The sequence below is a fragment of the Lontra canadensis genome, unplaced genomic scaffold, assembly GCF_010015895.1.
Source record: "Lontra canadensis isolate GAN:19392208 unplaced genomic scaffold, GSC_riverotter_1.0 scaffold24, whole genome shotgun sequence".
Taxonomy (NCBI): domain Eukaryota; kingdom Metazoa; phylum Chordata; class Mammalia; order Carnivora; family Mustelidae; genus Lontra; species Lontra canadensis.
Genome location: NW_022631018.1, coordinates 8,797,451 through 8,821,388, shown reverse-complemented (window position 1 = coordinate 8,821,388; position 23,938 = coordinate 8,797,451). Strand labels below are relative to the sequence as shown.

Genomic DNA, 23,938 nt, shown 5'->3' with positions numbered 1-23,938 from the left:
AAGGATGGTGAAAGTCTTCCATGATTGTTGATTTATCTATTTCTCCTGTCTGTTCTCAATTTTCACTTCACATATTTTATAGCTTTGTTGTTTGGTGCATAAACATTTAGGATTGCTGTGTCTTCTTGGTAGATTGACTTTTATCACTATATAATAGCCCTCATTGTTCCTGGAAATTTCCTTCATTCTCAAGTCGACTTTTTCTTTTCGTTTTTTTTAATTTAAGATTTTATTTATTTATTTGATAGAGAGACAAGGAGAGAAGGAACACAACCAGGGGGATTATAAGAGGGAGAAGCAGGCTTCCCACTGAGCAGGGAGCCCAATGCAGGGCTTGATCCCAGGATCCTGAGATCATGACCTGAGCCGAAAGCAAATGCTTAACGGCTGAGCCATCCAGGTGTCCCAAGTCTACTCTTTCTGATATTAACATAGCCACTCCAGCTTTCCTTTAATTTTGCATAATGTATTTCCTTCTGTCTTTTGAGTTTCAGCCTATCTTTTTATTATTATATTTGAAGTGAGTTTTGTATAGACAGGATATAGTTGGGTATTTTTTTTTTTTAAGATGTTACTTATTTATTTGACAGAGAGACAGTGAAAGAGGGAACACAATCAGGGAGAGAGAGACAGGGAGAAGTAGGTTCCCCGCTGAGCAGGGAGCCCAATGTGGGACTTGATCCCAGGACTCTGGGATCACTACCTGAGCCTAAGGCAGATGCCCAGTGACTAAGCCACCCAGGCACCTGTGTATATACATATTTTTCAAAGATTTTATTTATTTATTTGAGAGCAAGAGAGTGAGAGAGAGCATAAGAGGGGAGAAAGTCAGAGGGAGAAGCAGACTTCCCATGGAGCTGGGAGCCCCGTACAGGACTCCATCCTGGGACTCTGGGATCAGGACCTGAGCTGAAGGCAGTTGCTTAACCAACTGAGCCACCCAGGTGCCCCAAGTTGGCTATATTTTTTGATCCATTTTCCACCATCTGTCTTTTAATTAGCTTGTTTAGGCCATTTACATTTAATGTAATCATTGATTGGTCATGGTTTAAAACTGCCATTTTTTTGTTTTCTATTTCTTTTTTTGTTTTTTTGTGTTACTCAAACATTTTATAGGATTTCATTTTAATTTATCTAGAGTTTTTAGATATGTTTCTTTGTAGAGCTTTTCTAGTGACTGCTCTAGATAATACATTATATATACACATCATTTATCAGTCTGTTGGTGTTGTCATGTAAGCAGTCCTAAGTCATTACAGAAAATTTATTGTTCTTTTCATCCTTTTACCCTCCCCTAGTTATAATACAATTTCTTTAAGTGTTTACTCTACCTACATTTAGAACTACATCAGATGGTATTATAATTTCTGCTTTATTCCTGTTTTTCCTTCTTTCCTGATTCGTTCCAGTGTTCCTTCTTCATTTCCATTTTTTTAGAGAACTTCCTTTAGCCATTTTTTTTTTTTTTTTTTTTTTTTTTTTGAGTTTGGTCTATTGGCCACATATTCTCTTAGTTTTCCTTTCTCTGGAAATGTCTTGATACTTCATCCTGGAAGGTGTTTCCTCAGGATACAGGGATTCTGGGTTGACTGTTCTCTTCTTTCAGCACCATCATGTTTTCCCCTTGGATTCCAAAGTCCCTAGTCACTCAGTCTCTTCCTTCAGAGTTTTCTTAATGTTTGTGCAGAGTTTTGAATTGTCAATGGAAGTAATAGAGAAATGTCTAGGTTCATTTTTTAGACATTCTCCTAGTGCCATGCTTTGCACAAAATATTGTTCATAAATACTGATTTGTTGTATGAGGGTGCAGTGGAAGGTCAATGGGACCATGACCTACCTTGACCTATATATTTATTTACTTTGTGTGGTCTGAGTATGTAGGTTGGTTTTTCAAGTTAGAAAGACTTGAATTTGAGCCCTGGTTCTGCCACATCCTTATTGTTTTGTTTTTGAATTCTCAGCCTCCACTGCCTAATCAATAAAATGGTGTTAAAAATGTCCATGTCCGGGGCACCTGGGTGGCTCAGTGGGTTGAAGCCTCTGCCTTCGGCTCAGGTCATGATCCCAGGGTCCTGGGATCGAGCCCCCGCATTGGACTCTCTGCTTGGCAGGGACCCTGCTTCCTCCTCTCTCTCTGCCTGCCTCTCTGCCTGCTCGTGATCTCTGTCTGTCAAATAAATAAATAAAATCTTAAAAAAAAAAAAGTCTGTGTCCTAGGATTGTTGTAAAGATTGAGATAACATTTTTAAAGGCTGTAGTGTAGTGCCTGGCACAGGGTAAGTTTATAATAATACATTCGTTATTATTCCATTGAGTTCCTTGTCATTTAAGCTTATTTTCAGTTGCATTTCCTGCCAACTCAGGCTTTCCTTTATATAATTAACTTATGCTAATATACTTTGTTTTACTGGTTTTGATGTGACAGGATCACTGAATCTTTGTTCTACCTAGCATTTTTGATAAAGTTTCTTCTTACCAGGTCATGAATTTAAACTTTTGACGAGGACAGTGCTGAGAACACAGCTCTGGCTTTCTATTAGAAACTTTCTTCCAGGGGCGCCTGGGTGGCTCAGTGGGTTAAAGCCTCTGCCTTCAGCTCAGGTCATGATCCCAGGGTCCTGGGATCAAGCCCCGCATCGGGCTTCCTGCTCAGCAGGGAGCCTGCTTCTCCCTCTCTCTCTGCCTGCCTCTCTGCCTGCTTGTGATTTCTGTCAAATAAATAAATAAAATATTAAAAAAAAAAGAAAGAAACTTTCCTCCAGGTTATTAAGACTCATTTTTTCAATGCTTTCTGGATTCCTTTTTCCCAGTGAGCAACAAATCTACCTAACTGATAATTCAGACTACCTTTCTCCCTCTAACCTCTAGGACCAGGTCCTAGGATAATAGGACCTGGTCAAATGTGTTGCTGAAATCAATTGTGCTTTGTTTATGCTGTTCCTTGACCTACCATTAGAATTACCCATTAAGTAAAATGGAGCTAATTTAATCAAAATCAGTACCATGTTCTTTTGTGAGTACATGCTATTCTAGTTGGCTTCTTTTCCAAGTATTTTCAAACTGTGTGGGATATAAAGTTTGAACTCACGTAGAAACATTGAGGCAGCAAACCTGGTGTTAAGCACCCACATTTCACAAATGAAAACTTGGGCCCAGGGTGCTGAGTGAGTGCCCAAGGTCATACACTACATATTTCCAAGGATTTTAGCTCTGGAAACTATTTTAGAACATTCATGATACCCAGTGGTCAGCTACTCTTACATGGATTGTGCATCTTCAACATCATAATATTATTGTAAAAATTTTAAATAAAATATAAGTATCTTCTAAGTGCTCTTTTTAAACCTGTTTTATAGTGGGAAAGTTACTGATTTTGAGATTAGTGGAATGTGTTGCAGTTTGAGGGACGACCAGCAGAGGGCACCAAGGGTTCATGCATCTCTTCCCTGCATGGTTTTTTTGGTTGTTTTTTGGGTTTTTTTTTTCCCCCCTGAGAATTGTCAACCACCACCATTTGGACAGTTATCTGAGCAGTTACTTTTATCTGGGTTGTTTCCTGATGCATCCCCCATGCCTAGCACAGTGCTTGACATATAGTAGGCTCTCGATAAATATTTGTTGGATTCTTATTTGTTATTATTATAAATAATTTCTTTAATACTTTTCTTTGGGGATTTAAAAATTTAAGAACAGTAAAGATAATGAAAAGGTGTCTTACTGTATTAATCTGAACCACTGGCTCAATTGTTTTTCTTGTTGAATTTGGTATATTTAAAGTTCTGATAGTTGGAAAATCATTTAGTCATTAATGACCAACTCTTTTTTTTTTTCATCTTTTGTTAGTTAATAATCATTGTCTGGTCTTCTGGCAAAGTATTACTTAGTGTTTTCTTTTCCTCCAATTTTTCTGTTAAATTTCTAGTGTTTCTAATAGTTCTGAATGAGATTATAGTGCTTCCCGGAGAAATACTTTAGAAGAGAGATTTGCCCAATTGGGGCACTTTTCTTTTAGACCAGGGAGTTCTCCCCAACACATATGACATGTTTTTAGTCTTCCCTGGAACTTTAGAGTTGTTTTGAGGATTTGAACACCGTGGGGAAAATTCAAAGGAATGGTTTTCAGTACTTGATGATTTAAGGCCATTTTGCTCCAATTTAATTTTAGAAGGACATCCTAAGTTTTTATTTAGTTCATGTTTTAAAATTTATCCTAAGCATATTGGGTATGTATAATGTATGTATAAATGTTCTTTGTGTTGCTTATGGCAGCTTGGTTAAAAACCAGTTGTGATATTCTCTGCAGTGCTGTGAACCTTCAGAAATTGAAAATGTCATAGTGGGAGCTTTGTGGAAAGAGGTTTTTTAATATTTAAAATTTCACCTATTATTCTTGCAACAGACTCTCATATGAGGGTCATGGGCACCCACTGATTATTCTACAGCTGTTAAATTACACAGGTCAATATCACCGCATTTGAGTGTCTCATTTCCATGCAACAAAATGTTAGATGAATCTTTATTCATTATTCAGAAACACTGATTTCTTTTTTCATAGTGCAAATTATGAAGTATTTCTTTAAATGGTCAAATATTTACATCTTTTCTAATACTTCCCAGATACAAACTTTTTGTGTGCTAAAATAATTAATAGCGGTTCTAATATTTGTTGATTATTTTATTTTATTCTATTCATTTGTTTTTTAAAGTTTTATTTAGTTAAGTAATCTCTACACCCAGTGTGGGGCTTCAACTCATAACCCCAAGATCAAGAGTCACAAGCTCTGCTGGCTAAGCCAGTGAGGCATCCCTGCTGATCCTTTAAAAATCAAACTTTTAGTGAAACAAAAACGTCAAAATACAGGGGCGCCTTGGTGGCTCAGTGGGTTAAGCCTCTGCCTTTGGCTCAGGTCATGATCCCAGGGTCCTGGGATTGAGCCCCGCATTGGGCTCTCTGCTCACAGGGAACCTGCTTCCTCCTTTCTCTCTGCCTGCCTCTCTGCCTACTTGTGATCTCTGTCAAATAAATAAACAAAATCTTAAAAAAAAAAAAGTCAAAATACAGATGATCTTGAACCAGATCTTATAACCAATTTTTCTAAAATTCAAAATATTTCTCACCTCGAATAACTTTGTATTGACCGTTTTTATTTGTTGTTAAGTGTACTTCATTGGAACAAAAACTGAAAAGATTGTCTGAAGATTTGAGTTGTCAGCGACAAAATGCAGAAAGTGCCAGATGCTCTCTGGAACAGAAACTCAAGGAGAAAGAAAAGGAGTTTCAAGAGGTAAGGTGAATGGCTTCACAAGGAGTTTGCATTTCGTAGTTTTGTCATTTGAAAAGCGTTGCTGTCACTTGGGGTGTTCTGCGAGAGGGGAACTCCTTTGTGAGGAACAGGTTCCCCGTATGATCCTTCACACTTCCATCTTTCAGTTTTCGATTGGAGAAGCGACTCAAGAGCTAGAATGTTCTTTTTTTATCTGTGTCCTCTGATTTCTTAGAGATTTGATACCAAGTAGGAAAGAATCCTGTCTCTTCTTTCAAAGACTCTCAGTTGTGGAGGAAGTTGTATCCTGTTCTCCACATGTTTCTAAAGGCTGTGGGTTGGTGAATACATTAGACAGGTAGTTGATGTGGTGGGGAAAGAAGCTGGCAGCCATGTTACGGGTGAAGACGCCTTTCTAGAAGTGTTGCTGCCAGTGGAAAGTGAGTTAGCCTGGCCGAGTGTATCCTATGGGTTGAGGCTCTCTAGTCTTTCAGTAAGAGCCCCTGGAGATGCAAGTCTGGTCTCCCGATGTGGTTATCAAAGTTAATTGGTGGCATATCCTTGCTCTCATTCTAAGTTATGAGTGTTATGATGTTTGATATCTTAAACCCCCTTTTTTTTTTTTTAGATTTTATTTATTTGACAGAGATCACAAGTAGGCAGAGAGGCACGTAGAGAGAAAGGGAGAAGCAGGCTCCCTGCTGAGCAGAGAGCCTGATGTGGGGCTCGATCCCAGGAACCTGAGACCATGACCTGAGCCGAAGGCAGAGGCTTAACCCACTGAGCCACCCAGGCGCCCCATTAAACCCCATTTTTGAGTGTCTTTGATTTCCTAGCTGAGTTGTCACCGTGGCGGCTCTGCTCTACTCCCTTTTGCCCCTGGACTTGCGGAAACAGAGATGAAGAATTTCAGACTGGGGCTGGGACTAAAGCTGGCTGGTCTCCATGTGGCCAACTGGCAGACTCCTCCTTCCTTCTGAAGGCCTGTATTTGATCACCGGGACCAGTGCTGAAGACAGTTTACATTTATTGTTAAGTGAATGGTCAGCCTGGCTTCCTCTTGTCTCCTGCTCTCTCAGCCAGCATGGCCTGCCTGTAGGAGGCTTGCCCACCCTGGCATCTCCTTGTCACCTGTCGGCAGTCCGACTGACATGTGTGCCTTTGGTGTTTCAGGAGCTCTGCCGTCAACAGCGCGCCTTCCAAGCCCTGGACCAGGAGTGCGCGCAGATGAAAGCCAGACTCACGCAGGAGTTACAGCAAGCCAAGAACACTCGCGACATCCTGCAGGCTGACCTGGATAAAGTAGGGAGCTGGCTTGTTTCTCTCCTCAGTTAGTCCCCGTTTTCCTTATTCATGCATTTTCTATACTGCAGCTGACATGGTGATGCTTTTAATGAAGAATGGCTCTAACCTCCCTTTCCTTACTTACCCAAGGAAGAGAGCAAACAGTCCTTCTGAGTCTGGGGTTTCTCATTTCCAGGAAGAGGGGAGTGAGTGAGGATCTCAGACTTGAATGTCTGTGCAGGGGTGTGATGTTCTGGTGGTTCTTGGGTGCGACACCAGATGGAAGCCCTCCCTACTAATTCATGCCCCCCAAACCGTCAAAGCACTGAAAACTATAATCCGTTACTTATTTAACACTTATTCCAAAAATGATCTCACCCATTTTATGGCTTTGTCTCTCATCTATATGATGACAACCCTTGTATTATTATCTTCAGCTGGGATGCCTGTCCTGAACTTCAGGCCTGCGGGTGTGTACCTGGTATTTCCACTTGCTGGTCCATCAGGCATCTCACACTTGGCAGGGTAATAGCTGAACTCCTGCTCCTTATATCAAACATGCTCCTCCCGGAGTCTTCCTTATCCCAATAAACAGCAATTCCATCCTTCACATCGCTGAGGCCAGATCAACATGTCGTCTTCAACTCTGCGTTTTCTCTCACACCTCAAAGGCTTCCATTAGGATTCTTCTGACTCTGCCTTTATTTACACACACGTGTGTGTATTTGTGTCTCTCTGTGTGCCCATGTATTTTTGCATATATGCGGATACTATCTGTATAGCTATATTTAAACCTTTTCATGTTAATATACAAAATTTACATAGGACAAATTTACAATTCCATAAATTATTATAAGGAGTGTTCTCTTAGAACTATTATCTGTGTCAGGGCCTAGAATCTTCTCAGCTACTCCAAGAAACCCTCTATGTGCTCCCTCCCTCCTTGCTAAGAATAAACCTGATTTGTATGACTTTTTTTAAAGGGAGTAAATATAAGTTATGTTTTACTGGTTTTCAGGTTTTTGAATAGAGATATGAACACTTATTCATAGTTATAGAATATAAAGTATGTATTTATACAAAATTTACCAATCTTATCTATTCTTTCCCAATCAGTGTATTTGTGTGAATTACAATACAAAATAGTGCTCACCCTGCAAGACACTGTGATAACCATACAAACCCAAATGAGTCCCAAATGAGGACTAGGAGTTGCCTGTAAAACCATAAACTCAGGTCCTGAGTAAATGAACACACCTTGAAGAGTATAGAGAAGACAAAAAGCTTGCTAGAAATGCATGTTTATACATTTTACTTAATAGGAAGTCAAGATACATATTTAAAATTATTGGATCAAGGAAAAGAGACTTAGGTTTATTATTTAATATTATAATATTAAGGCAACGGAAGAAGCCACTGTATTTTTTACTAAAATTTTGTAAATTGGAGGGGAGGTAGGTATTCCTGTATATGGGAATCCACTGATAAATCCTTAATGTTGTTATAAGATTGTTATTTCAATTCATGAAAGTAGCCATCAAAAGAATAAAAATAGAAATGGTAAAAGACTATATATAGAAAGAAGGATGGTGTTGGACAGAAATCAGTTTATTTCCTGCCATCCTGTGCGGTTGTATTAGTTTTTATTTAGATTACTATTATAATCATTTTAAACAATGGCACTGCATATTTATGAACAAATGATTATGTTCAATACATAGTTTTATAAAATCTACACCAACCGTGAGCTTTGCTTATTTCTGGACTATACTGTTAAGCAGTTTTGTTTTATTTTGGCTTTTGTCTATTTTTTATTTTTCCAAATAGTCCTGTGTAGTATGCTTTATTAATAAAATAAATATTAGATTGCCATCAACGACTGAAATGTTAAAACCCCTACTTGAGGAAATTGGTAGCAAACTCTTCTCTTCCATCCCTTCCTTCTGATTCTGTTATCTCCCTGAATTTCTGTCTAATGAACGTTGTTGTCCAGCTTTGTGTTTTATGCTGACTATGGCTACTGTTCACCACTGCTGGTCCCTGTCTGGTCTAAGACCATCATTTGTCATCTGGTTTACCATACTAGCCTCCTCACTTCTCTCCCTCCTTCTGGACTTGCTCCTCACAGTGTGTTTTCAACCAGCCACCAGAGTGAGTCTTGTAAAGTCTCAGTCCCAATTATGTCACCCCTCTATTTGCAACTGCAGTCACTTCTCGTCTCTCTCCTAGTAGGAGCCGTGTCCTTCCAAGGGTCTGCAGGACCTGGTGGGCTTCCCACCACCTCACTCATTGGTTTCCTCGCTGTTGGTGGAGCACCTTCCGCATGTGCCCTCCGGGGAAGTGTTGCGTCTGGAAGGGTGTGTAGGGCACGCACCTTTGCTTGCATAAGCTTTTCGCTCTAATGTCGCTGTATCAGTGACATCTGCTCTTGTCACCACATAGATTCCTACCCTCAAGTACTTTCGGCCTCCTTTCCCTTACTTAACCTTTCTCCATAGGGCACATCCTCTAATGTATGATACAGTGATTTCTTTCTTTTTATGTTGTCTTCCTTCCATCACTTAAATCTTTCCATGAGGACAGGCTTTTGTCTGTTCAGTTCCCAGCTCGACCTGCAACACGCAAACACTGAACACCAGAGCTTGGAAGCGACAGGCAGATCACAGGTGCTCATTCTTTTCTTGACTTGACCCATGGTGCTTGACCAGGTGACACATTCTGGTTTTTTTTATTATTATTATTTTTTAAAGATTTTATTTACTTATTTGAGAGCGTGCAGAGCAAGAGAGAAAGAGAAAGAGACAGAATGAGCATGAGCAGGGAGCCTGGTGTGCATCTCGATCCCAGGACCCTAAGATCATGACCTGAGCCAAAGGCAGATGCTTAACTGACTGAGCCACCCAGGTGCCCAGGGTGACACATTCTTGAGTTTACTCTGAGTATATCCGGTATTCACCTTTTGTCAGAATTCCAACTATCTCCTCAGGACTTGCTTCTTTGGTTCCTAAAATTAAGGTTCTCCCACTGAGGTAGAGTCTCATTTTATGGAAAATGCTGGTTAACTCTCAAATTTAGGACATAACCAAGTGGGACATGTTGACCTCTCTTAGTAGAGGAATGAGAGATGGGGATGTAGCCAAAATGGGAGCAGTGACATTCCCTGATATCTGTTGGTACTGGGAGTTCGTCCTCTAACCAGCGATCCAAGGTTGAGAGACAAAACAAAACCAAAACACCCTCCAAACAAATGAACAAACAAAAACTCCTTTCCCGGGATCAAAGTTTAACAACTTAAAAAAAAAAAAGTTTTTTTAAAGTTTAACATTTAACAGTTTTCAACTGTTTAATGGGCTTCCTCCAAGACCTTTTAAAAAAGGCCTTTTTTTGCTTTTTGGTTTTTATTTTGCCTGAGCCTTGCTTTTATTAGATGTTGTGTCGTATATTTACTTATTGTGTGGGTGGATGTTCAGGTTCCCAATATCTTCTTGTTCATCGTAGCCGCGGTAATAACATCCCTGTGTCACGTCATGGTGTTTCTGCAGGACACGATTCCACGCGTGAACTTGGCCATCTCGGGCACGTGTATTCTCCCTTCTGATCGATTCTGACAAACTGCCCTCCAAAAAATTGTAATGTACCTTCTCACCCGGTTGGTGTAAGAGAGGTCCTGGTTTTGCCTCTTCTTATTAATAGGAGAGGGTCCTAGTTTTATAAATTTTGCCAACCAAGGAGTGAAAAAGTCATCTTATCGTTGTTTCAATTCATGCTTCCGATTACCACTCAGGATGTTTCTTTCAGAGGTTGATTAGCTATTTGTGGGGTTTTTTTTGGTATAAAATTGTCTGTTTCTATTCTTTACTCTTAAAAAAATCAGTTTACTTTCTTCTAAATTAACCATAGATGTCCTTTGTTTGTTGTATCATGGATACGAAACTTTGAATCTGTCACACAGCAAATATGTTCTCTCAGTTTTGTTTCTTAGCTCAGCTTTTTGTTTTGGTTGTTTATTACTATTTCATTGTTTTCACTTTTGGGTGATCAAATTTGTTTATTTCCTCTATGGCTCCCTCCCCAAACCCAGCCCTTTTCCCTCTTCTATCTGCTATCCCCCAAATTGATCTGATGGTATCAGTGAAAACTATAATGCTGTATTCAGCTCTGACATAGATCACGTCTCACCCAAAATAGATGGTGTCAGTTCTTATATTCCATGACCATTTCACTTAAGAATAAATAAATAATTTAAAAAGTAAAGAACATAAAAACGAAACTTTGTCCTATTTCCTCTTTGCAGGTCACGTCAGGAAAGCACCAGCTAGAAAAAACTTTGGAAGAGTTTAAGCAGAAGTTCTGCAGAACTGAACAGGCCTTACAGGCAAGTCAGGTCCAGGAAAATGAGCTGAGGAGAAGCCGTGAAGTAAGTGAGGCATCAAGATGCGAATTTATCAACTATTTTGTGGGATGAAGTGGGAGGGTACAAGAGAATTCCTATGTTGTTTCTCTGTCATTTATCATGACCACACGTAATTTTCCTTTTTATTTGTTGGAAGTATTACAAACAAAGTGTTTTGTAGATAACTTACGACATAGAACATATGTGCTTTTTTTTTTCCACTTTCCATTTGTATATGATTACTAATATGTGTCTAGCAATTATAGGTAAACATGGGTTGTATTAAGATCATGTATTACTTTTTTTTTAAAGATTATTTTAGATTATCTGAAATATGGAAAGAAGTGGAAAGAAACAAAATTTTTCATTCTAAGAGGAAAGAAAATGGGTGATGGGAGGTATAATTTAAATCCCCTTTCTAAGGGTTCGCTTTTGAGTCATCAAATATTAACTTTGTTGAAAATCACAGATTTAAATCAACAAAAGCAAAAGTTCTTGGAAGGGGCTCCTGGGTGGCTCTGTTGGTTAAGCCTCAGACTCTTGATATCGGTTCAAGTCTCAGTCTTAGGGTGTTAAAATCGAACCTTGTGTCGGGCTCTGCAGTGGCCACGGAGCCTGTTTGAGATTCTCTTCCTCTGCTCCAACCCCCACTTGCGTGCGTTCTCTTTTTCTCAAAAACAAGTAATTGTTAGTTGTTGCCCTAAGTCATGTTGGCATATGCGAGTTTGATAGTGTCTTTTTTTGGAGATTCATTTATTACACAAAATGGTGGATGAAATTTCTTCAGTGGCTTGGATATGAGGAGAGAGACCTGATGTTGTTATGGGATTGTATCCATATTTACTTGACTCAGCTTCTCTATTTAGTGGCCTGGAGTTTTATTTTTTTTTTTTAAGAGGGAGAAGAGAGGTTGGAGGGGCAGAGGGAGAGAGAGAATTTTGAGCCAACTCCCTGCCCAGCATGGAGCTTATCTTAAACAGCTCATTTGGGGACAGTTAGTAGACTGAAACAGCCTGACTAGAACCATAAATCAGCACTGTAGTCTTACAAAGAAGCACGGCAGAACGGGAGTTTTTTTCTCTATCAAATATCACAGGAAAGAATTTTTCCCACTTCTTTAAATCTTTTGCAATCGTTTTGTAGACTGAAGATTCTTTTTTTGAAAAAAGAATTCTGTATAAAGAACAGTTCTTCATCAGATGGGCAAAGTCTCCATGTATTTATCCCCACAGCTCTGAAGAGCGTATCCTGATTGCAAAATCTGAACATCTGTCAGTAGTAAAGAGGTGATGGCTAGAGAAGCAGGCCTCGGAGGGGTCATGGTGCTGGGGACAGGAGGCCACAGCTCCAGCCACCCAAGTGGAAGCAAACTTCGTGTCAGATGATGGTTTCATCAGCGACTGTTTTCAAATGGCAGTGTTTGTTTCAGCAAAACAAATGTTTGCCTTTTTTGGCCAGTGGGGACCAACCAACAGATGCTTCTGCGAACATTTCCACAGGCGCACTGGCACCGAACCCTTCCCCCTGTGAGCTTTCCTTCCAGCCAGAAACTCTCCCTCGATTCCACTGGCTGCCTGGTAGAAACATTTTGTAGAAGCAGTCGTCTGGTGAAGAGGGTCCAGGCACTGTGTGCTTGGCCAAGTCACAGTAGTGGGCTGGACACTGTCTTGCAGGTGTTTCTGAAGATGTGTGCGCCTCCATGGGCTCTGGGTTGCCCGCTGTGGAGCTTGTCCACCTTGAACTCTAGCCTGTACGGTTAAATGCATGTCCTGTTGGTGCTTAGATTTCATTGATTTCTATGTTCCGTGAAAGGGGCTAGCCCAGGGCTGAGGGATTCATGTACTGTTGGCCTTTGTTTATGTTTGTGGTTATGTGTCTTGATCAAGAATTCCCAGGGTCTAGCTGCCTCTTGCATTTTGAATTGGGATTGGCATTAGAAAAGCGATTTACCCAGTTAGAGCGGTGGTGTGACTCAGTAGCAGAAGGGTAACTTAGAGGAAAGGAGACCTTGGATTGCATCATTTTCTGCTACCTCCCTGCTGTGTGACCGGCAGACAATGACCTAAATTTTCTGAGTCTGACTTAACTCATCTGCATATAGGGACTAATAATACCCTTCCCTTTTCCAAGCTATATTAATGATGGCATTAAATATTCTACATAAAGTGCTTAGCCCAGTGTCCAACACATGAATGTTTAGTAGTAAAGTATTGCAGGCTACCTGATCATTGCCCTGGTCTCTACAACAGCTATGACCTTTTGACGTTCCTGCCGTTTGCTGTCCCCTGTAGACACAGAAAGTGAGAAGCCCAGGACAGTGCATTTGAGATTTTTCACATTAAAAATGTTGCCTGTTCTATGGTTCTCTCACTCTGGTATCTTTCTGTGTCGTATTCCAAGTACAAATGAGCTTAACATGCTTACAGGTTTTGGATGCTGAAATAATGCGACAGTTGTACCGAAATTTTCCTTGTCTGCATTTAGTACATAGGCTGCTCACAATGAGAAAATACCCGTACCAGGAATGTGATTTAATGGTCCAATCAATGGCAAAATTAACTTCTAGTATCAGAGTGAAAGGAGGCTTTAGGTAAGCTGCTCATCCCACATCCACTGCCAGCCCCCTAGCGTTGGGTAGGCGATAAAATATCATCATGTGATAGCCAAGATGAGGGAACGCTTGCCTGGGGACCTCCCTGAGCTTGGGGATCTGTAGCATACCAGGTTCTCCAAGGAGCTTGGCCTGGCAGGCAGAAATGACGAGGTGGAAGGGGACACATCCTCTGCATCCATCCCTTGTTCATGATAGAGACTTGGTCCCCGGGGGGGGGGGGGGACGTATTAAGCTCCATTCATGGGCAGAGATCACAAAATGCCACACAATAACTGAAATTTGTTTTGTCTGGCCCTAGGAAATGATGCTTCCCTTGCTGCTCCTAAACTGAAGTTGATCAGGGCAGAATTGCTTGCTAAGCTCTAATGCGGGCTTGTGGTGATAGGGATGATTGTTGTGTTTTTCCACACCAGTGCCCAGTTTTGCAAATCATTTGAGGATGCAAGAGATGCCTAGGAGAATACATCCTTGTATGCTTAACTCATTGTTGCTAATGAGCTAGCCAATCAAGTCTTAAGTGGCTATGGCCTCACAGAAACCTAACTGGTGATGGACAGCAGCCTACAGATCCATTTTCAGATGTTCATTTTCCACATTTTGGCCTTTTAAAATTCTTGGGTTGGTCATAGCCATAGTATTACAAGCCTGCTGCGTCCCAGGATTGGCTGAACATTTTGTTAGAAACAAATATTTACGGAGCTAATGCCAGAATAGAGAAAGGCATGCTAGTCTTTCCATTGGGCTTACTATTCATTTAAATGCCCCCAGTTATGGACAGAGATGGATAGAGACCAACAGACACATAAACAAGCATAAGTTGCCCCCTTCCCTCTCTCTTCTTCTTTTTACCTTGCTTCCTTCTGTGGGGGTGCCCCCAGCTTTGAACAGTGTCTTCTCAGCTTTGCGGCCCCTCCTCCAAATGCAGATGCCACTCGATTTGATTAGATATTTAGGGTAAGAAAATAAGTGGCACCGTAAGACTGGGAAGTCAACTCAGGTGGTTAAACAAGCTGGTTACTATTCTACATTGAACTCATTCTGCTCACCTTAGCATGATCATGTAGATTCAGCTGCTGTCAAATTTGGGGAAGAAATGCTAATAATATTGCTCAGTTACCCTTGTTAAAGTGCTTTAAGGTAGTTTTCCTTTCACATCTGTGATCTTTTCTGAGTGGTGATCATTCTGAGCCTGGAGAGCAAACAAGCGATAGAGTTTCTTACAGTTTAATGACTGATGCTCATTCAAGTCTGCAACATCCGTGCACCTTGATGGTCACCCTTGGCAGAGTTTAACACTGACTGGGGTGAACATTCACTCCTCAGTCTCCAGATTAGTCGGAGATGCCCATCAGTCCTGATTGATCAAGTGTCCATTTAGCGCGTGGAAGGGAGCGGGACTAGGACAAAGGAGCCAGAGGAGTGTAATTACAACAGGCTCGGTCTTATTCTGAGGATGAAATGAACATATATGCGTGAACACAGCAGCTGCCCGGAAGTTTTCAAGTACGTTCTACTGGCCAGATTCTCCCTCTTCTTGAATTTGGCTTTGCTGCATGGGTACCCATCTGCTGGTAGTAACCAGACTGATAATTGAAGGCAACCTTCCAACACAGCTTTGCCAGGGCCATCTGTTTTCTAACGGGGCTGTAGGGTTTTGGAGGATGGGTCTTAATTGTTTCTTTAAGATTCAAAAATCTCTCCCTTCTGGGGGGGGAGCGGGTATTTTTGAAGTGCAGTTTTTGAAAAAGGTGGCCTTCTGAAATGTTTTTCCCCTAAGGATGTGAGGAGCTTTGTTCTGTCTGTTTGTAACAAAACTTACCAATCCCTGATGGTCCAGACTGTAGCATAAAATATAGGCCGAGATATTTATCGCCCAGTCATTGAAGGTAGAAGAACAGATTGAGGAATATAAATAGAGGATTTATTTATTATGCAGGTCTTATGTGGTTGATAAGCAATAGTGTTTTTATTTTGTTGTTTTTAAGATTATTTATTCATTTGAGAGAGAGAGAGAGCGCACAAGCAAGGGAAGGAGAGGGAAAAGCAGACTCCCTGCTAAGCAGGGAGCCTGATGCAAAGTTCGATCCCAGGACCCCAGGATCATGACCTGAGCTGAAGGCAGATGCTTGACAGACTGAGCCACCCAGGTGCCCCAGCAATAGTTTTTATTTGGCATATAAATAAATATTGCTCGGTTTTAAGATTCAAAAATAGGCATAGTCATAGAATGGACATGCGTATGAGTCTCTGCTACTTTTTTGTGTGGCTCCTTCACCTAATCAGGTAACCAGAGAACCTGTTTTCACTGTGAAAGCTCGGATTCCCCCATCTAGAATGAATTCATCCTTCCATGCATCTGTCCTCTGATTTCCATAACATATTCCACCTTTCTTTAGTATTTAGCACATCCTGGTATGAACTAAGTGATTAGTATCAAGTCCTCCCCCACTGGAGTGGGAGACTGGCTCTGAGGGAAGGAGACTCTAATTTATGTTTGTATCTTTCCTAATACCATTCCAGCATCTTGCACATTGTAAATTTTCTTAATAAAAATTTAATATTCATTAAAAATATCCTCATTACAGTAAGCCCTAAGATAGTTTTACAATGAAAAGTAAAAAAAAAAAAAAATCTGTCATGTGAATTTTGGTTTATTAGTACATCAGATTGCAAAAATGTATTTGATCATTCAGATGTGCTAGGACCTTGGAGCCTATTTCTTTCTTTCTTTTTTTTTTTTTTTTTTAAAGACTTTATTTATTTGACAGAGAGAGATCACAAGTAGGCAGAGAGGCAGGTAGAGAGAAAGGGGGAAGCAGGCTCCCTGCTGAACAGAGAGCCTGATATGGGGCTCAATCCCAGGACCCTGAGACCATGACCTGAGCCGAAGGCAGAGGCTTTAACCCACTGAGCCACCCAGGCGCCCCTTGGAGCCTATTTCTTTGAGGGTCTTGTGAATAGGATTTTCCTTATGAGTTAACTGTTTAGCAAGCATAGGTACATCGAGAAAGATCAGAGAAGTGTTTCTTGAAGGAAAAAGATTATTTGTCTGTGTTAGGTTTTGTGTTTTTGTTTTGAGTTCTCTTTATAACATCATCTGATTGGAGTAAGAATGTCTTAACTTCATTAAGTACTTGAGGGGAAAGTGAGATTCCTCCCCTAGTGATATATTCAGGTAGTCCCATTAGGGACCTTTATAAGGCAGAGGTCATAACTAGCTCGAGTGGTTTTGATTATAACCAGTTAAATGTGTGTTTTAGGAAGTGAAGAAGGAATTCAGCGTCCTGAAGAGTCAGTCTGAGCAACAGGCTAGAGAAGTCTGCCACCTGGAGGAGGAGCTGAGGAAAGCCAGACAGAGTTTGAGTCAGAGCCAGAACGCTACAGAAGAAATGAGGGGTGAGTAAACATTGCCTTTGGAGGTGTTCTTCTAAGCTGATGTCGCGTGAGGGAGGATGGATGTCCTTAGAAACGTTTTTCGATTTTGCCATGTATTCTCCCGGAAGGAAGTCTACAGCTGATGTGGAGAAAGTTTTCTTCCACTTTCTAGTTTCAGAGTGATAGTCTGACTTTTTTTTTTTTTTTTAAACTGGAACACCCGGAGTCCCAAACTGCCTTTGAAACCAGAAGGGTAAATATTCTTCAAACAAAAGTAAATTGTCAGTGCTGTCTCTCACCCCAGAGTGTTATTTTTTGTGTCTCAAGTGTGTTTGTTCGTTTTATCTAGACAGCTCATCTCCTTGCTTGTTATCATTTCCCAGACGGTGGAGAAATCCTGGATTAAATGCACGTTTTCCCAGCCTTTAATGACTATTGTTTTTTCGATGACTTACTTGACTGAGTGATTTTATTTCCTCACTTTCTGCACAGACACTGGATTATGCTGCACACACCACACAAGCCCACCATTTCACATTTATCTGTATATACCCTTTGTCTTTTAGGTACATTAGTTTGAGAGCTGGGTATTTGCCCCTCTAGAACTTCTTTTAACTTGCCCTAGGGAATGTGTGCTGTAATTCCCTGTGATTCCTTTCTCTTTTAAATTCTGATCTAAGCCAGCTTTCAGTTCTTCCACAGCAGGGGGTAAAAGTGTCAGTCTTCAGCTTTCTGGAAAGAAAACTAAGAAAAGGCAGGCCGAGGGCATTTTTCAGTGTCGGTCACGAGTGTGGCTGTGCCAGGTGCTCACAAGTGAAGTGGAATGGTGCCCTAGGAAGATAGCAACTCAAGGGCCTTCAACTTTCAGTAGGTAGACTGAAATACAGGTTAAAACTAGGAATTGAGGCACCAGGGTGGTTCAGTCAGTTAAGCCTCTGCCTTAGGCTCAGGTGATGATACCAGGGTCCTGGAATCAAGCCCCACACTGGGCTTCCTACTCAGCTGGGAGCCTGTTTCTCTTTCTCCTCCCCGATCCAGCTCTCTTCTTGTTAGCTTTCTTTCTCTCTCCCTCTCTCAAATAAATAAATAAATAAAATCTTAACAACAACTAGGAATTGTTTTCCTTTGAGTGTAACAACTGAGTTTATCATACATGCTAGCTTAATCATCTGTTGAGATTCTCAATGTTTATTCTCCCTCAATGTATTTGAGGAACTTGGAGACTTCCATCTTAGCTGAATGAAAGCACTGTCATTATTTCCAACTAGGAGGGGCCTGTGGGTAGACATGAGATCCTAAGTTGGCAGTGGAGTCTGGAAAATCTTCCATTTGATTCCTCTATTCATAGACACACTGTGAGGGGCTAGGATGTGGGCGACATTGTTCCTCAGTAGTACCTGTAGGCCTTGAGAGTTGTTGATACACAACAACTCTTTTGTACTTAAGCCCAATCCTATGGATTTTTGGCTAACATGGTGAAATAATTACTCACTTTTCTGGGAAACTGGAATTACTCTGTAGTGAAATATGTTTCCACCTTAATGCCTCTCTTCTCACGGTTTTCTTTCTCTGAATAAGTGTCTCAGAAGGGGAAACACACACATTACATATTTGTTAAACATATAAAAGAAAACATAAAAGAAAATAGTTTCAAGTGCTTAGGAAAATAACCGCTTGCTGTTTTTACGCAGCAGCACTTTACTAAGCTGCTTAGAAAGAAAATGACCAAATGTCTTATCATCTTTATAAGGACCATTTCCTCATTGTCTGTGTGTAAGCTCAGGTAATTATCAGGTGATTTACATTCCAGGAGGTACCCAGGCAGTAATGCTGATAGTTATAGGGCTTGAGAAGCTGTTAGTTTGTTTGGATTTTTTAAGAGTTTCGAATTCTTCTAGAATAAGTATTTTTTTAAAAATGACAGCTAAGGGCACCTGGGTGGCTCAGTGGGTTAAGCCTCTGCCTTCAGCTCAGGTCATGATCTCAGGGTCGGGTCAGGTCAGGTTGGTCCCGCATCGGGCTCTCTGTTTGGCAGGGAGCCTGCTTCCTCCTCTCTCTCTCTCTCTGCCTACCTCTCTGCCTACTTGTGATCTCTCTCTGTCAAATAAATAAATAAAGTCTTAAAAAAAAATAGCTAATTTTTTTTTTTTTAAATAGCTAAGAATGCCTCTCAGGAAACCATGTTAAGAGATCTTCAAGAAAAAATCAATCAGCAAGAGAATTCCTTGACTTTAGAAAAACTGAAGCTTGCCTTGGCTGATCTGGAAAAGCAACGAGATTGCTCTCAGGACCTTTTGAAGAAAAGGGAGCATCACATTGAACAACTGAACGACAAGTTAAGCAAAATAGAGAAAGAATCCGAAGCTTTACTGCTTGCTTTGGAGTTAAAAAAGAAAGAATATGAAGAACTGAAAGAAGAGAAGACTCTCTTTGCTCGCTGGAAAAGTGAAAATGAACAACTTTTAAGTCAGCTGGAATCAGAAAAGGGAAGCTTGCTGAGTAAAATTAATCACTTAGAAACTTGTCTCAAGACACAACAAATAAAAAGTCACGAATACAATGAGAAAGTAAGAACACTGGAGATGGAAAGTGAAAATCTCAGTGTTGAGATCAGAAACCTTCACAATGTGATAGACAGCAAGACTGTGGAGGTGGAGAGACAGAAACAAGCTTATGCAGACTTGCAACAGAAAGCTGAGTTCTCGGATCAGAAACACAAGAAAGAAGTAGAGAACATGTCCTTGAAGATTTCTGAACTTACTGGGCAAGTGGATGATCTTGAACACAAGCTTCAGTTACTGTCAAGTGAAGTCATAGACAAAGACCAGCGTTACCAAGACTTGCAGGCTGAATATGAGAACCTCCAGGATCTGGTAAAATCCAAAGAGTCTTCTCTTGTGACAAATGAGGCTCTAAACAGAAGTCTTTTGGCTTTTGAGCAGCAGCCTGCAATGAATAATTCCTTTGCAATAACTGGAGAACAAGGAAGCATGCCTTCAGAGAGGAGCAAATGCCATCTAGAAGCCGACCCAAGTCCAAAAAGTTCAGCCATCTTACAAAATCGAGTAATGTCTCTCGAGTTTTCATTAGAGTCTCAAAAGCAGATGAACTCAGATCTACAAAAGCAGTGTGAAGAACTGGTGCAGATCAGAGGAGAAATAGAAGAAAATCTCATTAAAGCAGAGCAGATGCATCAAAGTTTTGTGGCTCAAACAAGTCAACGCATTAGTAAGTTACAGGAAGACACTTCTGTTCATCAGAATGCTTTTACTGAAACTTTAGCAGCCCTGGAGAACAAAGAAAGAGAGTTCCAACTTTTGAATGAAAAATTAGAAACTGAGCAAGCAGAGATTCAAGAATTAAAAAAGAATAACCATTTACTTCAAGACTCTCTAAAGGAGTTACAACTTTTGTCTGAAGCCCTGAGCTCGGAGAAAAAGGAAATGAGTTCCACCATTTCTTTAAACAGAAAGGAAATTGAAGATCTGACCCAGGAGAATGCGACTCTCAAGGAAATTAATGCAACCTTAAATCAAGAGAAGATTAACTTACTCCAAAAAAGTGAGAGTTTTGTAACCTGTATAGATGAGAGAGACAAAAGCATTTCAGAGTTATCCAATCAGTATAAGCAAGAAAGACTTATTTTACAACAAAGATGTGAAGAAACAGGACACGCATTGGAGGATCTTAGTGAAAAATATAATGCAGCTCAAGAAAAGAACTCTCAGTTAGAATGCTTGCTAAATGAGTGCACTATTGCTTGTGAAAATAGACAAAAGGAACTGGAACATCTAAAGGAAACATTTGCAAGGGAACAGCAAGACTTTGTAACAAAATTAGCATTAGCTGAAGAAACAAACCAGAATCTAGTACTGGAGTTGGGGGCAGTGCGGCATGATCTGTCATCAGAGATTGCAGATATCCAAAACAATTCCAAGAGTGAGGCGGATGGTTTAAAGCAAGAAATCATGACTTTAAGGGAAGAACAAAGTAAGATGCAAAAGGAACTTAACGCCTTACTACAAGAGAATGAGCACCTGGTGACGTTAATGAAGACGAAACAAGAGCACCAGATTCTAGAATCAGAACCAGTTAGCAACGCGGTGGAAGGAGTGAGTGAGATAAATAAATGTCATGTTCAACTTCCAATGGATCTTGAAGTTAAAGATCCTTCTCTAGACTGTCATAATGCACAGCTGGTACAATTAGAAGCTAAGAGAATTAGGGAATTAAAACTTGAGGAAAGTGAGAAGGGAAAGGAATGCCTACTGCATGAACTATGCACAATTAGAATGGAATTAGAAACCGGAAATTTGCAACCAGACGCTCAGTCACCAGAACCTAGTGGCCCTAAAGACTGTGATGTAGGCACAGAAGAAAAGTGTATGTCAGTGCTTCATGAGTTGTCAGCAAGTCAAAATGACCACGCACATCTGCTGTGCTCTCTACAAACAGCAATGAGCAAGCTGAGCGAGCTAGAGAAGATGTGTGAGATGCTGCGGGCTGAAAAGCTTGAGCTAATGTCTGAGCTCAATGATTCAAGATCAGAATGTATTACAGCAACTAATAAAATGGCAGAGGACATGGAGAAACTAGTAAATGAAGTTAAAATACTAAACAACGAAAATGGCCTTCTCCAAGGGGAGTTGGTGAAAGAAATGGCAGAAGGTGAATCTTGTGAACGACAAAATGAGCAGAAACGTGCATCCTTAAATCCCTTGGGTGACAGTAATTGCTATGAGCATTTGACATTGTCAAATAAAGAAGTTCAAATGCACTTCGCTGAATTACAGGAGAAATTCTCGTCTTTACAAAGCGAACACAAAATTTTACATGATCAGCACTGTCAAGTGAGCTCTAAGATGTCAGAGCTACAGTCTTATGTGGACACATTAAAGGCTGAAAATTCGATCTTGTCAACAAGTCTGAGAAGCTTCCAAGGTGACTTGGTAAAGGAAGAGATGCCAGGACCCGAGGAAGGACATTTTCTGTCATTATCATTCTCTTGTGTGACTGACAGCCCTAGCCTTACACATTTGGGGGAATCCTCTTTTTGCAAAGACATTTTAGACCAGACAGGAGAAACATCGCTTTTGAATAATTTAGATGGGACTATTTCAGCAAACCAGTCTAACGTAGAGGAACAATCTTGCTGCAGTCCGGAGGAGGAGAATCTGACCAAGAAAGAAATTCTGTCTGCCCCAGCGAGGAGTGTTGAAGAACTTGAAACCCTCTGTCAGATGTACGTGCAATCCCTCAAAGAGCTAGAAGAGAAAATTCAAAGTCAGGAGATTATGAAAAATAAGGAAATTAAAGAGCTCGAACAAATACTAAGTTCTGAAAGGGAAGAGCTCGACTGTCTCAGGAAGCAGTATTTGTCAGAAAATGAACAGTGGCAACAGAAGCTAACAAGCGTGACCATGGAGATGGAGTCCAAGTTGGCAGCAGAAAAGAAACAGACCGAACACCTGTCATTTGAGCTTGAAGTAGCACGACTCCAGCTACAAGGTCTGGACTTGAGTTCTCGGTCTTTGCTCGGCACTGACATAGAAGATGTAAGTACCTGGGATTTACGTGATGTTTCTCTAGATACATGCTCAGTAGGCACTCAAGAAATGTTTGTTCAATTGAAATCTACATTAAATCAAACTTAAAATATTTTTAGAATTCAAGCGTATAAAACAAAATATACCAAAGGTTGTTTTTTGTTTTCAATTTGTTTTTTGTTTTTTAACAAACCGCAACTTTAGAAAAATAAGTAAGCCTGATTGGGGTGGGGGTGGGGTGTATGGGTGTGAATTTCTATGATTCCACTCAAACATTACTCTATGGGAAATTACTAAAGATGTTTTTTAAAGCCTGGAGAAAATTCTATTATGGAGTCAGAAAGTCATCTTCAGGACATATATGTGTTTTCACTCTGTCAGTTAATGGACCACAGTTAAATACTAAATTAAAACTTATGGATGACTTTGTGATACAAATTTTAATTTTCTTGCCCTTTTTTCTTGCCCTTTTCATACCATTTTATTGTTAAAGAGTTAAAGTCATAAAAGTAAATGCAGTTTATTACATATTACTGAATAATTTTCTTATCAATTTGCTCTGGTACAAGTCTATGATTTGTTAACAGTCATTTAAAGAGACATCTCTTTCTTTATGGAAGATGAAATTGTTCAGTCATAACTTACGCCCTTTCTGGTCTACCAGCTAAACTAGTAATGTTGTACAGCCTACGAGTCTCACTTGATTCCCTCTGTCTGCCTCTGTAAGGTAGAGGGCAGCTGGTGATGTAATAGTCGTAGTGGGCACAGCAGTAGATCCCCATTTTACAGATGAGGAGAAGGTGAGGTCCAGACATGTAATTTATCCAAGAATATGAATAGTTAGTCCTTGGGCTGAGGATCTGGTCATGAAAACTTCTCTCAGTGAAGAATATCATAAATGCTGAAAATGGAAGTTGAACATTTTATATGGAAATTATTAGCCTCTTACTTGAGAATCATGAAAAGAAATTTTATATTTAGGCTACCAAGAATAATTCTAGCTAGAAAAAATTATGACATTTAAATATGTTACAATTTAGGGGTGCCTGGGTGGCTCGGGGCATTAAAGCCTCTGCCTTCAGCTCAGGTCATGATCCCAGAGTCCTGGGATCCAGGCTCACATTGGGCTCTCTGCTCAGCAGGGAACCTGCTTCCCCCACTCTCCCGCCTGCCTCTCTGCCTACCTGTGATCTCTGTCAAATAAATAAATAAAATCTTTAAAAAAATAAATAGATAGGTTACAATTTAGATGATCAGATAACGATCTGGAGGATTTGTCTTCATGATAAATACCTTACCCAGAGCCTTGCCTGTGGAGAACACTGACTAAATGTTTGTTTAGTTGTGTTGGAAATTTGATGGAGAGAGGAGAATGGGGTGAGAAATATGCCATTTGAGGAGATGTGTTTAGCAGAGGCAAGAAGCCAGTTTTTCTATAAAGTAATAATTAAGCATATTTATT

The 23,938-nt window shown here is 40.3% G+C and overlaps 1 protein-coding gene across 3 annotated transcripts in view; it reads left to right on the top strand.

The window, feature by feature from the left end:
- The window catches only part of CENPF (centromere protein F), a 61,920-nt gene that overhangs the window by 15,873 nt on the left and 22,109 nt on the right, over positions 1–23,938 (top strand). For 2 of the 3 annotated variants that reach the window (XM_032862744.1, XM_032862743.1), the window contains exons 8-12: positions 5,160–5,285; positions 6,438–6,566; positions 10,843–10,965; positions 16,816–16,951; positions 19,088–22,485. In XM_032862744.1, the coding sequence (XP_032718635.1) occupies positions 5,160–5,285; positions 6,438–6,566; positions 10,843–10,965; positions 16,816–16,951; positions 19,088–22,485 (3,912 nt within the window). The remainder of the gene's footprint in view (positions 1–5,159; positions 5,286–6,437; positions 6,567–10,842; positions 10,966–16,815; positions 16,952–19,087; positions 22,486–23,938) is intronic. The other variant, XM_032862745.1, reaches the window with a different exon arrangement.